The sequence below is a fragment of the Pinus tabuliformis genome, chromosome 1_2 (assembly GCF_031772625.1).
Source record: "Pinus tabuliformis cultivar Carrire ecotype Pingquan chromosome 1_2, CPIR1, whole genome shotgun sequence".
Classification (NCBI taxonomy): Eukaryota; Viridiplantae; Streptophyta; class Pinopsida; order Pinales; family Pinaceae; genus Pinus; species Pinus tabuliformis.
Window position 1 is genome coordinate 818,374,746 of NC_142298.1, and position 16,046 is coordinate 818,390,791.

The following is a 16,046-nucleotide window of genomic DNA, read 5'->3' on the forward strand; positions in this document are numbered from 1 at the left end:
GAGGTGTAGCATCTTGAATCCTACAACCTTCAGCTTCAAGCTTGGGATATTAACACACAAATTTTTCATAATCAAGTAAAATATTTCCCATGGAAGAATAACATTGAAACCATTTTGGTAGATGTCACCTAGCTTAATGAATTTGGAAAAACTAGGAAAGAAGTGGTCTCCCATTACAAAAGGCTCTATTTTGAGCCACAGGTTTTGAATGCAGTTGTCATTACGTATATAATAGAGGGAATTATGCCACAGATATCGATTACAAAACACTCTATTATGACCCATAGGTTCTGAATTCGATTTTTGTTGCGTATATAATAGAGGAAAATACTCCACAGAGGAAAACACAGACTTTTCGAAGGAAGTAACAAAAGAGGAAGTCAAAACACGTTTTCCCTATGTCGGAACGAAGCACTTGGCCTAGATGATTTCCCGACTCATTTATATCCATTGTTTTAGGAGGTGATCAAGTTCAATTTAATAAGGAAAGTAGATTGTGTGTTCAAAAAAATTGCATACGGCTCCTACTTAGCCTTAATGCTCAAGGAGGTCAATCTATCCTCTTTTGCTAGATTTTGGCCAATTTCTTTGTGCAACTTCTTATACAAAATAATCTCCAAAATTTTAGTGCAAAGATTGAAGCCTATTCTCCCAAAACTCATCTTAGAAAATCACGGAGCATTTGTTGGGTTAAAGGAAAATTATTGATCACATTGTGCTAGTGCTTCACTAATCCTCTTGTTTAGTTGGTTTTACATTTAATGTTGGATCTAGTGGGTCTCTGATCCTTTTGTTTGGTTGGTTTTGTATTTAAGTTAATATTGAACCTTTTTGAGCTAATTTTGTTGTTCTATCAAAACAAAATATAATTTAGCTTTTCCAAAATTTTGTGATGTCAATTCAACTCATTTCTAATTTAGAGTATGGTATGGAGCAAGTATTTTTAAAAACATAAAAAATGTATTGCAACAAATAAAGGATGTATTTTGTTTTATAAGATAAAAAGAAAAATGTATATGTGTATTAGAAATTTAAAATATATTTTTTATATTATTATATGTCTTTTTTAAGGATTCTCAAATGTAATCTCTAATCATTACTATTATATTTGAGAATGGTTTTTCCTTACTTATATTTGGTGTATTTGTAATTTCTCTTTGTATTTTTTAATAATTTACACTCTTGTGTGTTAGTATTAAATTTTTTCTACTTCAAATAGGGTGACAAGATAGTTTGAGGACATTACCAATGGTAGCATGATATGGTAGCCAACTAACCGTAAGAATATGAAATTAAAGTTATAAAAGGGCTCTTTAACATTGTCCATTGACCACTATTAGTTTAACATTGACCAATGAAATTTATAATGTTTATTTTTCAAAACAAAATATTTTTTCAATATTATTAAAAATTTAAATTTAAAATATTTTAATTACAATATTTTAATTATATATATATATATATATATATATGAACTTTTTTTATAAAATAACATCCCACATAGCCAGGCCCCTCGGCACACTAGACTTTTAAGAGATACCCAACCTATGAACGCCTTTGACCAGTCAATCCCTGACCTCCAATTAGACATTAGAAACCATTATATTTCAAATGTTATTGTATATATATTTAGATGGTAAAAGAAACCCTAAAACACCTCTTAGTGATGAGCTCATGGATTGAGCAAAGCGTAATTACATAAACGAATGCAATATGGTGCATGTCAACATTTCCATAAATGTCTTCTTCCACTTTAGTCTCATTGTTTCAGCAAATTTAATTTCTAAGCCTTTACTTGCTTGATTCATTGTCTTCCCTATTAGCTTGTGGTTATCTCTATACCCTCGGTACGTCTATCAAGGTATTTGATTGTCGGGACAAACTCACTAGATTTAGATAACCCATCCATGTCCTACTTGCAACCCTCTACTTTACCAATTCCTTCCCATTCCACCCCACCCCTAGCCTCCTAATTCCTCATGCCTTCCACATCCTTGTTTCCTAAAATGCTACCTATGTATCACTCTACATTCATCTACACTACTATTGGCATGTATTTGCACCCTTTTTGGTGCAAATGCTAGTATACTTTGTTTGGATCCTTTTGTCAACCTAAATAATTGAAGCTATGTTCCTTCTAGTCCATGGCTACAATTTCCCATTTTCACAAGAACTGAGTTTTAATCAATTGGATATCATGTTCGACTTGTTAATTTCTCTAGATGTATACTATGTCTAATGAGAATTATTTAATTCCTTTATTCATATTGACTTTGCAAGGGGTTGTAATTGTTTGGTACAATTCTTTACCCATTAATTGAATTTCCTATTGCGATGATATGAGATTACTATTTCTTAAACCTTTCTCCACATTTGAAGATGATAAATAATTCTACATGATGAGCCTAGTCCTCTAGTGATGTTTTCTTGGTATAGATTTGATGAGGAAGAGATCTCAATGAAGAAACGGAGAGAGAATTAGGAATTGCATCGTTAGACTACATGGAGTGTGAGGATTTAATCTTTAATGGGGAAGAAGCACATTCTTCTTCTAATATTCACACAATATGCAAAAACATGAAGATGATGAAGGAAATGAACAAATATATTGGATCTTATGTAGGGAGCTCAATGTATAGGGTGGGATTTATTGTTATGGGTTTGATTTTAAGAAAATATATGTCAAGAAATATGTAAAGGGGGTGAACTAATGAGTGAATAAGACAAAAGTTATGGATCAATATTCCATAGCTATCACATGAACTAATTTTATATTTGAAAGGAGTTTGGACTTTGTGTGGTTTCCCAAGAATCATCACATGAGCTATTGTCATGTTTTAAGGGACTAGTTGAATTATGACATCATATTGAAAAGCACTATTATGAAGGTTCTACCCACTCAACTATTACATGAATGGTTGCACTGAAACTATATTTAGACGCAACTTTTGTATACTTAAGGTAGGTACCTAGGGTATTCAATAGATAGGTCATTCCTTGTTTCATTTTCATGGTATTAGAGTTTGGTTTCTTAGAGATGAGTTTCATTCATTTCAAAATTATGTTTAATTAGAATCCTAACCATTGTATGCCCTAAAATAGCTAGCTAGAGGGTGATATCTAACCCACACAAGTGTATCCCCTAATACTTGGTGTCATTTGATAACCCATTTGGGGTACCCCTCTAAAACATTTTTTGGAAACTTGCATATAGTCAAGGAAGTGGTTGGTTGCAAGTCACTTCTTATGAATGTTTATTGACCCTCATAAAGGTGGTTAACAATAGTTTAATCTACAATATATTTTTTACAATGCTTCTTAGCTTGGATCTAAATATATATTAGAACTTAAATTGGTTGAAGTTGCATCAAATATAAGTCTATTTGGGATCAATAAAAAACCTAGGGTTATATGGATGGGTGAGTGTGAGTAATATATTGACTATGTTACTTTAATTGCCAAGATAATTTGATGGCACTTCATAATGCGATTTCATAAAGTGTTGGCCCAATCATCATGTCAACCAATGTTGATCTATGTAAAGGATATACATTTAGCTACATCTATCATAATACCCTAAGATCTATATTTTAAGTAATCTAACATGATCAACCTACCTTGTACACAATACAATGATTCACGTTTACATTGTACTTGGAGGCACATTAGCCATAAGTCAATGAAACTTCAACAATGATGCTAACTAGATGAAAATGTCTACTACTTGCAAGTGGACATGTACTTCATCTAGCAAGTACATGTGTTTTCCTTGTTGTAGGCATCACTTTGTTAGGGTAGTTTGTGTTGTAGAACTTCAAAGGAAAATGGTTTTTACTTGGATACCAAATGATTTGATCAACCAACATTCATAGTGCACAATTTTTTTAGTGTTGGCCCCCTATTAGGTCAAGGGATGTAAATTAAGACATCATTATGTTATCCAAACTCTACTAATATACCCAATACCTTTTTGAGATCTAACCCCAATTAGTGAAAACATGCACATTGCATATCAAAATGACTCCAGTTATATGACGAGAATATATGTTGAGCAAGATCGCTCAGATGCTTTAATTAATGAAGTTGATGATGACTCCTCCAAAGATCAATTCTTATTCCACATCTTTTAGAAATGGGTTAGAGAATAAAATATGTACAGATTTGAGGGACAAGTAGACATACAAATTAGAAAAGTGGAAAACTAAAGGCAACTAGACACCAAATGAAAGTAGAATATTATGCATGAGACTATGTGGTGAAAAGCATTATCCTTCTTCCTTGTGTTTTTCATTCCTTAAATATTTATTGCTAGACTTTTGCTTGACACAGTTCCAACATTGTATAGGAGTAATGGCATCTTCATGAGGCCCCCTTCTTCCATACTTTCCTCACATAAATTGCATTTAAATAATGGTATAACCATAAAAACATATGAAGCATTGCATGTCTTTGACATTGTATTTCATTTTCTCTATAAAATCATTACAAAATAAACTTAGTTTATTTTAAAAGTTTTGAAAAAAATATATTTAAATTAATTTCATTGTGGTTTATAGCCCAAATTACTCCAACAAGTTACCCATTCATAATGGTTTAAAATAATAATAATAATAACAATAATCTAATTTTGCTATTCTAGTATAGCCAAACATCAAGTTATTGTATGAGGCCCTCTTGTTTGTAAACAAAAAATTGTTTCTACATAACAATTTCATTATTTATATTACCAATAAGTATATATTCTACCGTTTCAAATTCAAATCTATATCTTACCAGAAAAAGATTTTTTTTAATAAATAAGTCCACTCAAATTATACTTTATATTTAAAAAATATTCAATATTATACAAAATATGAAAAACAACCACCCTATATTAATAAAAATTAATAAATAAAATATCCATTATTCCAAAGATCTAATTTTTCAGAATAACCAAATATTATAAAGGCTATTTCTGAAATGTAAGGAATTCCATACTCAACAAATGTCATTAATTCTTTAGATGGGGAGGACCAAGAATTCCAGCTATAGGATTGTTAGAATCAACCAATGAATTATATTAATCAAATAATAAAAAGCATAGCATTTAATATTTTATAAAAAAACCTCTCAAATAATTAAATTTGGAATTGAGAGGTACCCATTCAGAACGTAAAACAAAATGTCATTACATAGTTTTCCTGTACCCAAAGCAGAGCCTCCTGAACCCACAACTTTCCATTTCAGAGCACTGAAAAACCTCCATTGAGAGGAAAAAGTACGTCTGCCACGATGGAAGTAGCAGCTCAATATATAGAAGTCACCCCAAATAAAGAGTACATATAAAGAGTACGTCTTTTCCATTTCAGAGAGCAATGAAAAAACGTCCATTGAAGAACCCCAAATTTGACATTAACGGGGCATTGAAATTTGACATTAACCGAGCATTGAGAATACTGAAACAATTCATGGTGACTTCAAATTTTGAAACAATAAGAACTTTTAACATGCCTTTGAGAAAAGGCGAATTGTTCGAAGCTCCTGGGCCTGTCTTGGGATATACTGGGAATATACTTAATCTTAAGAGGTCAAAAAAATTGTATAATAAGTAGCAACTTCATGATATAAATCTTCACACTTCCCACTGTAAACTAACAGAATGCAATTAATTTCTTTTCCATTTCTGTGAAGCTAGTTTAATTTATAAATACTATGAAAGGAGAATAAATTTAACCATATGTAAATTTACAGTGCATTTAATCAACTATTGAAAAAGCATCTAAATTTCATATTCGCGGTAATTATAAATAGATAACATATGCTAACAGAAATTTGTTTGAAATTTTTAAAATAAAAAATAAATATGTGATTGAAAGAATAATGATAAGATTGAAATATTTTGTACTTACAATTTTCACATACTAAAATGTAGAAGAACTTTGGTCATTTGATGTTATGGAATTTATATTTGGTGCATTTGTATGGCCAAGTAAATTGGATATACTTGTCCTTGTAGCAATTGTTTTTGCCACCAAATCTTCTTTGAGATTTTCCAGCACTATTACCACATCTCTCATAGTAGGTCGTTCATCAGGGGAATCTTTTGAACAAAGTAAACCAACCCATAGCAAAGAAAGTAGACGATTGTGTATATTATTTTCTTCAAATCCAGCTCCATCTTGTGTACTAAACAGATTGTTGTCAATCACCTCCTTCACTTTGCTTGGAAATGCTAGGCTGACCCACTTGTGCAAGTTTAGGTCTCTAATAAACATGTTGTTGGTTGGTCGTTTTCTGGTAAGAATTTCCAATAACATAATGCCATAGCTGTAAACATCTCCTTTGGTAGAAACTCTCTCACCCAATCCATACTCTGCATTAAAGGAAACCTCAATAAATATTTATCTCACTAGTGTATACAAAATTGTTGATGAAAAATGACAATTAAAACTAATTTTAAAAAAATCCATACCTGGAGCAATGTAACCCATAGACCCTTTCAAAGTAAGTGTTGAAGTAAGTGAATCACCAAATTCTGCACCAATCAATCTTGCAAGACCAAAATCTGTCACATGGCCTATCATGTCTTCATCCAACAACACATTGCTCAGTTTTAGATCACAATTCACTACTTGCACATGGGAATAATGATGTAGATATTCCATGGCATGGGCCACATCAATGGCAATGTTTAGTAGTGTTTTCAATCCCAGGCCACACACATCCTCATCATTGTTTTCATCTCTGTCATGATACAAATGCTTCTCTAGGCTTCCGTTAGACATAAATTGGAACACTAAACCTTTGAAATGGAGGGTGGAGCAGGAGGTTATGATTCTCACCAAATTTCGATGTCGAATCTTTTGCAAGACACTACACTCTGCTTTGAAACTCTTCTCACCCTGGTCATTTTGCAATTGGAAAACTTTCACAGCAACAATTGTGCCATCACTCAAAATTCCTTTATAAATAGATCCAAAACTACTTGATCCCAACAAGTTGCTTCTGGTGAATCCATTGGTTGCTATGTGAAGCTCTTGAAATGAGATCCTTTTGTGCTCTAACTTTTGAAAAATGGATTCTGAGGAACCAATGTATTGCACATGTATATTTCGTCTCCAAAGGAACCCCAAAAGTAAGCAACATAGTATAAAAACAATAGCTCCACTCATTGGAAATAGTATTTTCTTCACAACTACAAAATGACTTCTTGATGTTGGACATGCAGGTAACATGAATACTTTTGGTCCACAAAGGCCTGGATTCCCAATGAAGGACATGATAATTGTTTGATTTGCAAAAAATCCTGCTTTTGGGATTTCCCCTGTGAGATTGTTGAAAGACAAATTCAAACACTGAATCATTTTCAATTTTTGGAGAGTCGTCGGTATTGGACCTGATAAGGAGTTGAAAGAGAGATCTAGGTTCACAAGACTTAGTAAAGTTCCAAGTGAATCTAGAATAGAGCCTTGAAAGGCATTTCTAGATAAATTCAATGTTTGTAGTTCACTGCAACTTCCAAGTGTAGGTGGAATGAGCCCAGTCAAGTGATTGGAGGAAATGTCTATAGCTTGAGCCATTGCAATTTTACCAATCTTCATGGGCAACGAGCCATCTAACAAATTCCATGACAAGTTCAAATAGAATTGTAGTTTAGAAAGTTTAGCAATTTCTCGTGGAATGCTTCCAATGAGCATATTGTGAGACAGGTCAAGCAATTCCAAATTTATATAGTTTCCTAAGATGGCAGGTATACTCCCTGATAACTTGTTGTCATGAAGTAAGAGTCTTCTTAGTTGTTTAGACGGTGGAAGGGAATTGGGAATCTTTCCAGTGAGTTTGTTTCTACTAATGTCCAAGAGACCAAGTCCTTGTAATTGTTCAAATTGATTGGAGATGTTACCTTCTAATTCATTGTTCCCTAAGTACAATCTTTCTAATTTTGTGAGGTTTCCAAATGGTGGAATGGTACCATTTAAAAATTTTCCACTTAAATTTAGAAAGTTTAGGCTACTAAGATTGCCAATATGTGGAGGAATGTTTCCTTGTATTTTGTTGTTTGCTAATGAAAAATAAGACAAAGTGGCGGAAAGTCTCCCTATGGCAAGGGGCAATACACCACTTAGTTTATTGTCACTCAAGTGTAGTTGTCGTAGGTGAGAACAATTCGTAAGAGATACAAGAAAGAGCATCTTTGTGGTGCTACCACTATCAAGCTCATTATTATGCAAGTATAATCTTTCAAGGAGGAATAGGTTACCCAACTCTATTGGAACACTCCCACTCAAGTTATTGTAGTGTAGAGCAAGTTTTTCAAGTTTGGAACAATTCCCAATGGTATTTGGTATGTTCCCACTAAGTTGATTTCCCCATAAAGAGAGGTAATTCAAGTTGTTGAGCTTGGCACAAAATTCTAATGGAATGTGACCTCTAAATTTGTTTTGAGAAATGCCCAAGTCAGTCAAAGTAGAGATATTGGACAATGAAAGGGGAATGCTGCCAGACAATTCATTTGCAGAAAGGTAAAGAGTTTGCAAATGAGTGAGAAGGCTCAATTCTTGTGGAATGCTGCCAGTGTTGTTGGCAATTATCAAATCAGTCAAAGTGGAGATATTGGACAATGAAGGGGGAATGCTGCCAGACAATTCATTTGTATGAAGGTAAAGAATTTGCAGATGGGTAAGAAGGCCCAATTGTGGTGGGATAATACCAACCATGGTGTTTCCACTAATATGTAAATTAATCAATGATGAAAGGTTTCCTAAAGAAGAGGGAATGGTACCTGTTAGACCGTTTGCTCCCAAGTAAAGCTATTGCAAATGTGACAGGGAAGACAACTCCCCGGGGATATTTCCGCTCAGATTGTTGTCGGAGAGGGCCAACGAAACCAAATTTCTGCAGTTGCTGAGTTGATGTGGTATATTTCCTTCCAATTGATAATCGTTCAGCCAGAGCCACCTCAAACGAAAGAGGCGTCCCAATTGGAGTGGGATATGACCGTGGAGCTTATTGTTTGAAATATTGAGTGAGCGTAGGAACGACAAATTGCCAAGCGAAGGGGAGATGGTGCCGCGTAGATCCATGCCATCGAGATCGATGGCCACAACTCTGTCTGGATGACGGCCGCCGCAAGTAATAGCAGTCCAGTTGCAAAGGGGGACTGTGGGGCTCCAATTGGCCAAGGAATTATTGGGATCGCTAGTAATGAGCTTCTTAAATGCTAACAGGGACTGTGCATCATCATGAAAATGAAATGAATGCGCAGAGGAGAAAGGGAAAAGGAAGAGGAGAAAGAGCGCAGGCAAAGCGAAAGAGGGAGACGGCATGGCGATGGAAATGAAGGGCTTCCGTTGCAGTGGGTATGGGGATTCTGGCAACGAGTATTTATAAAGGGCAAGGGGAGGTCCCTTAGCTTCAGGAGAGACCCAGAATTTCAGTGGACAGGAAATCGTCCTTTCGAGCTGCGGATGGAGTGAAGATAGGAAGTGGCGGTGTACACACGTGGATTGATTAATCCCTTAGCCGTCCTTTCGACACTCATGAAAAGTCACTCATTTTGAAGTGCACATTATCTGGAATGGATCCCTACGAAACCCATTTTCCATTTAAATTAATAATTTACTTTTGGAATATACGAATTCAATACCTGTTTTACTTGGAGTCAATTACTTAACGCACAATTGTTATTTTAAATAAATTAATTTACTTGTGCAACTCAAATTTATTAAAAAAATAGTTTGCCTTAAATAGATTAGCCCAACATCATAATTTTTAGGCCGATAGGCCTTCCTTTGAAAGGGACCTTTCGTCGTCCCTTTCTTTCTCATGCTGACACGTGGCATCGGGAACAGAGTGGGCATAACTGCAGAGTTCTGCAATCTCACGCCGACACGTGGCATCAGGAAAAGAGCGGGGATAACCATAGAGTTCTGCAAGCGAGCTGCGTCGTGTATTCATGGATATTGATGAAGACAGTTCTGCTGCTAAATTCGTGTCGTTTTCTTCGGAAGCTTATTCGGCGCATTGTGTTTTCGGAGAAAGATGCATATGGTAGCTTCCCAACTCAACTGAACTGCTCTCACTCGCTTTCTGTATGTTGTTTGGATTGGATTGCTAGCGGGTCAAATTTGACTGTGGGAAACGGGTCGCTGGCTGTGTGTAGACTCAACAAACGCTACTCTATAATGGTGGCGCCCATGATGCCCAGCACCAGGTTCGAATCCTTTCCTCTTCGGCAGGGCTAGGGTTAGACCATGCTCCTCCTCATCCTCCACCTTCTGCGTTCGGTGGTCAGAAGGGACCTGCGGTTCAGCGCGGTATTTCTCCTCCATGGCGTGAAGATGATAAAGATGGACACTACGTCTTCGAGGTCGGAGTTTGTCTCGTCTTCTTCCTTCCTTCCTACTTCACTTTCTCAGGCGCTCACTCATTTTGTTTCACACATGCTAACTGGAGTGTCTAACTTTTCCATGGGATCTGCAAGAGAATGGCCTCTGGTGATTAAATGCTATTCCTCCTTGTCTGCTGTTTCAGCACATATCAAATTCAATCTCCGATGGTTTTTAATTTATTTTTTTTCGTGTGCAGAAGAATTTAATGGTGCCACCAGTTCCAGTTCCTCCTGCGCCGCCCCCTGCTCCCCGTCAAGATGAATTAGATATAGTTTTGGCTAAAGCTGCGAACCCAAACAAGACAGTAATAATCACGGCCTTGAATGGGGCCTGGGCTAAGCCGAATACCATGATTGATCTCTTCCTGGAGAGCTTCCATGTGGGTGAAGGGACACGGGAATTAGTGAACAATTTGCTCATTGTTGCTTTGGATGCAAAGGCCTACAACCGCTGTCGTCAAATTCACTCACTCTGCTACTCTTTGAAGACAAGTGGCGTTGATTTCTCTGCAGAGAAAGTGTACATGAGCCACGATTACTTGAAAATGATGTGGAGGAGGCTTGGCTTCTTGGCAGAAATTCTGAAACGTGGTTACAGTATGGTTTTCTCGGTAAGTGGGTAAAGAATGCTGGGAAATTTGTATGCTGTTCGGTTTTTTTTTAGTTTTAAAAGATTTGAACATAAGGACACTGACGAAATTTCTGATTTTAGGTTTAGGAATATTTTGGAATTTGTTGAGTTTTTGGTTTTTTTTAGTTTTAAAAGATTCAAGAGATTAAACTCGATTTCATATTTTAAAAATATTTTGGAATTTTAAATTATTTGTTTGAATTACCTCCTTTCCATAAAATTCTGAAACATTGAATTTGAAAAAATAACATGTATTAAGTTTTGCAGGACTCTGACATAATGTGGCTGCGAAATCCCTTCGAAAGGCTGGGGGAAGATGCAGACATCCAGATCACATGTGACAATTACAATGGCAACCCTTTTGATGTCATGAACGAGGTGAACACAGGATTCATGTACGTCCGTTCCAATGAACGAACCATCCGTTTTTACAAAGACTGGTATCTATCAAGACGCTCTTTCCCGGGCCAGAAAGAGCAGGACGTCTTAAATATTCTAAAGTCCACAACCGGATTTGCTGCAAGGGGTATGAAATTTATGTTCTTGGAAACCAAGTATTTTGGAGGATTCTGCCAGAGGAGCCCAGACTTGGTTGATGTTTACACCATGCATGCAAACTGCTGCAAAGGCCTCAAGGCCAAGCTCATTGATCTGAGAATTGTACTTGATGACTGGGCGGAATACAGAAATGTCACTGTCAATTCATCGTCTCCCAATCTGGGAAAATCATGGAGACCCGCTGATGCATGTATAAATTCTTGGAGACTTTAAATTATTTGTTTTGGTATGCTCATTAGGATCCTCCACGTCGCAAGTTTTTAACACGTCGTCACCCACGTTTATTGACTCCATGTTACACTAAAAAATGTCACCATGACTACTTACAGTTAGTATGGCTCAAATCAACAGTCATGCTACCCTCTTAGGAAAGTCTTATGCCTCTGCTATCCATCTCAAACTCAAAGAAGAGAGAAAGTCTTGTAAAAAATGTGTTTATCTCTGGGGTCGCAGGTTCTCTCTAGCCTTACCTGCAGGGACGCTCACAATGTTCACAAAAGCTGCGTCCTTGGACGCTCTGTATGTTAAGGGACAGGTGTGTCCTTCTGTAAAAGGCAAAATGCGCGAGTTTCATCTTAAAAAAGTTACTTGTGGTTACTTCTAGAACTTTCTAGAGGTCGGTTTCATGAAATGGATGCGCCTCTAGTTGGTTCATGTATCCCTATTAAGGAGGAACTTATCCCATCAATAAGGGAGCTATCCCACCCAAAGAGGGGGATTATCCCATTGATGGTGGACCTGAATAACCTCTTTACAACACTATAAATAAAGACATTGAGCCAGAGGGAGGAGAGGTTGAAGCTATACATTTTCTTTGGGTAAATGCTGCAGGATTTAGGACTCCCATTTAGAACCTTGTGAGGAGAGATTGTCTTTGCTTGATTCTACTTGGAAGTGGGTGAGCTTTGTCAAAGTAGAGGAAAACCCTTGATGGACCCTGGGAGGAACTTGCACAACACCAAGGCCAGGTTGTAAGAGTTTCTTTGTTTCGTTATTAATACAAACTGGTTTATTTTTCTCAATAGCTTGTGTTAATGAGTTATTTCATGTGTTCCTTGGTTTGCATGTTGAATATATGTTTTATTATATGAAATGCAAGTGCTTGGTAATTGTTTGATTGTTTGTGGTTGCAGGAATTGATGTGAAGGAGGAGCTCATCCGGATCGGCAAAGACGGACTACAACAACAGCATTTTGGAATAAGGTAAGCCTAAACACTTGTAGTTTTCATGTTTTAAAAAGGTATATTTAGAGAAAGATCACTCCATTTTGTCTTGTTTGTCGCTAGAGAGTTTAGACTCCTAGGGAGGTCAGTTGTGTCCGCACAAACGACTTTTTCCGCCACGACAAATTGGCGACTCCGCTGGGGATCCATTGATTTGAAAAGTCTTTTCTTTTGTCTGAACTTTGCTTTGAGAAAATTGGTTTATTTTTTCTGGTTTTGGCTCTGTGATTTTGTCTCTGGGTGGGTTAGCTTAGGATTAGTTTTATTTTGGTTTTTCTTGAGTTTTTCAGTAGGACGCACCCTCTGAGTGCTGCACAGTGCGTCCCTGGACGCACTTTTGCTGTGTGCACAGAGCGGGCCCGCGCCTGTGATAACGGGTTGCCTGCGTCTTCCTGTAAAATTTAGGAAAATTCCATTTTTTGCTTTAATTACTTTTAGATTTTGATTTTTCTTAGTTTTTTCTGCCCAGATTCATTAGTCTGTTGCCATAAATCTTCACCTAAGCTTGTTTCATTGGCATTCCTGCTTTAGCTTTCATCAATTGGGTGTTTTGAGTCTCTTTTTTGAGAAATTCTTGATTTGTTTTCCTTTGGTCATTACTTGGAGGTTTCTCTCAGTCTTTTCACAATTGTGTATGAGTGTTAATCGCCTTTGAGTGTTTTTATGTTTTGATCTTTGGAACTCTCACCCAATTTTCTCGACTTGCACTTGATTGGTTCTTAGATTACATTAGAATCATCTTGTGTTTGAGAATTCTCTTGCATAGATCACATTTGCATAATTAGAATTCTCATTTTCAGAATATGAATGAAAAATGTGCATAGATTACATTTGCATACTTTTCGAGTGAATTGTGCATAGATTACAATTGCATAGTTTACATTCTGGAAAATTAATCGTAGATTTAGATCAGTCTTCTTTGATTTGAATTTACACAAAAATAAAAATAAAAAATGGTTTGGAATTGATTTGCATTAGTTTTTCTTGATAAAATTAGTGCATTAGAGAATTTGTTATATTTTCTCTTAGTGATCAATTTCTTGCATTGTTGGAAGTGAATGGAAACTCTCTCCTTACTTTAGTTAGGATTCATCGAATTGAAAAGATTACATTATCATATTCGATTGCATTCGGTTGAGTCGGGTCATAACACCATTGGTTTCATCTCCATTTACCCATTTGAGTAATAACAGCCTTAATAACACAGCGCTTAATTAAAATTCATCTAGTAATTTTTACATTTCTAGGGCTCTGAAGCACCAACATAGCTTAGGCTAGTGTCTTGGAGTAGGTGAGTACTTAACTCTCCAAGACAGTAAAACCAAACAAGTAGCTGATCTTGTGATAGAATCAAATCCAATTGTTACATTTACACTCTGGGAAAGCTCCTCTTAACGGAGAAGCACGAGCTCGTGTCCGAACTAGTGAGGGGATCCATCCTCCCTCGTTGGGAACGACGCCAGACAGTACGTATTACAAACGGTAAACCTCGGATTAACCATTGTCGAGGAGCCAGGGGTCACTTATCGGTAAACCTTGGATTACTGTCAAGGAGCCGGTAAGGGGATTGAGCTTGCTACTCTGCCCTTGCGTGCTGTCGGAGTTTAGACTGTTCCCCCAGGTGTACTTGTTGCCGTTGGTAACCTTAGTGACCATAATCTTTAGGATTCTACCCAAGGTGACGGTGGAGGGAAGATCCCACTGTACCTGGAGCAGACGTCGGTTATACTCACTTGGATTTTCCGGGGGGTTCACTTCACTTCGAGACGGTTAAAGTGGAGGAACTTGTGCCGGTCTATTCATTAAGCAGGTTGCCGGGGTAACTGTTCCACCCTCCACTTCTGTACTGAATTCGGCGATGTTGGATTTCATCACCAACTAGTGTTTTCGGTCCGGAAGGTTACTGTTTGTGTGTGGTTTGACTCCTAGATTTGATAGCGCGTGTTAATTTGTTTGTTTTTACTTTTAGAGACCATAGGTGTGAATTGTGAATTTTAATTGTTAGGTGTGAATTGTGAATTGTTAATTTTAGTTTTAAATTGTTAATAAAATTCACTGAAGTTGAATATAATGGCAAATGTTCCGGAATTTATCAACCTAGGAACCCCTCCTAATGAGAATCCTAGTACTTTTCCTTACTTTGGAAATGTTGGTCCTCCTTATATGGCTACTTTGTCATTACCTGGATTTACAATAGGATTACCGATATGGTTATTTTCAACTTCGTTGGCCCAAAATACTCCAATTGTTCTACCTCAACCGGATGCTTCACCTCAACAGAGTTCACCATCTCAACATCACCAACCTTCTGTTGACCCTTTACCTTCTTCGCCTAATTTTTCTTCCTCCATTTCTTCCTCTTCGCCTGGTAAAAGCTTTGATGCTAGTAACCAGGAGGCTAAGAAGAAGAAGAAAGGGAAGAAGAAGAACAAGAAGAAGAAGCAAGATAAGAAAGAAGTCAACCAACCAACCATGGCTGTAAGTGTTAGTTGTGTTGAGGAAAATTCCGACATGCACCGTAAACCCAAATACCCTTGCAGGCTATGTAAGGGTGACCACTTCCTTGTCAATTGTCCTGGTATTCCAAAGGTCTTGGAAGTATGGTCAGAAAAATCTCATCAACTTTCTGTTGATCCATCAACCAGTGATAGTCAGGTTCTTGGGAAAAAGGGTAAAGTTAGGTTTCCTTGTAAGTTATGCAAAGGGAGTCATCAAACTCACATTTTCCCTCACATGGATGAAGCCTCAACATTGTTGGAAAAACTTACTGTTCCACAGCAAGAATTTCCAACTGGTTACCGTAAACTTTCTCCCAACCTACCGTCAACTGACGGAGTGATTGATCTAAATTCAAGTACAGTCGATCACACTCTTCCATTGGAGAGTGAAACTCATGTCACTCAGGTTGATGATCTGTTAGTTGATCAAGTGGTCGATTCAATTTCACATTCAGTCGATCCCACTTTCCCTTTAGAAAGTGAACTTCATACCGCTCAAGTTCTTCTTGTTACATTAGATTCTTCTATGCCGGGGGGCATTTCACCTGTTTCTACAGAACCCCCTCCAAGCACTGAGGTCTTTTCCTTTGATTGGAATAGACTGACAGAACCTCGTCTTCCTTCCTCCATCCCTTTCCAAATCATTGTCAAAGCTGGTGGTAGGGACATACATCGTACTCAGGTAGATGAAGGTGCTTCTGTTAGTATTTTATCCTCAACTGTTTGGAAAGCTTTGGGTTCCCCTCAGCTTGCGCCTATTACGCAG

The 16,046-nt window shown here is 37.0% G+C and overlaps 2 protein-coding genes across 2 annotated transcripts; one reads left to right on the forward strand and one right to left on the reverse strand.

Moving 5' to 3' along the window:
* Positions 1 to 5,547: 5,547 nt before the first annotated feature.
* LOC149208423 (uncharacterized) lies at positions 5,548 to 8,696 on the reverse strand. Its single transcript, XM_089398337.1, has 2 exons — positions 6,452 to 8,696; positions 5,548 to 6,352 (listed from the first exon to the last, which is right to left on the reverse strand). Exons 1-2 carry the CDS (start codon positions 8,694 to 8,696, stop codon positions 5,901 to 5,903), a joined length of 2,697 nt encoding a protein of 898 aa, XP_089254463.1. The 3' UTR covers positions 5,548 to 5,900.
* Positions 8,697 to 10,565: 1,869 nt separating this feature from the next.
* Positions 10,566 to 11,771, forward strand: LOC149208424 (uncharacterized protein At4g15970-like). Its single transcript, XM_089394068.1, has 2 exons — positions 10,566 to 10,980; positions 11,268 to 11,771. The coding sequence occupies exons 1-2, from the start codon at positions 10,576 to 10,578 to the stop codon at positions 11,769 to 11,771; spliced, it is 909 nt and encodes a 302-aa protein (XP_089250194.1). The 5' UTR covers positions 10,566 to 10,575.
* The last annotated feature ends 4,275 nt before the right edge of the window (positions 11,772 to 16,046 follow it).

Excerpts from the sequence above, each read along its gene's own strand:
- LOC149208424 (XM_089394068.1), top strand. The coding sequence starts at position 10,576 with ATGGTGCCACCAGTTCCAGTTCCTCCTGCGCCGCCCCCTGCTCCCCGT. Across the intron at positions 10,981-11,267 it reads GTTACAGTATGGTTTTCTCG|GACTCTGACATAATGTGGCT; the intron begins GTAAGTGGGTAA and ends TAAGTTTTGCAG.
- LOC149208423 (XM_089398337.1), bottom strand. The coding sequence starts at position 8,696 with ATGGTTGGTATTATCCCACCACAATTGGGCCTTCTTACCCATCTGCAA. Across the intron at positions 6,353-6,451 it reads TATGGGTTACATTGCTCCAG|AGTATGGATTGGGTGAGAGA; the intron begins GTATGGATTTTT and ends CCTTTAATGCAG.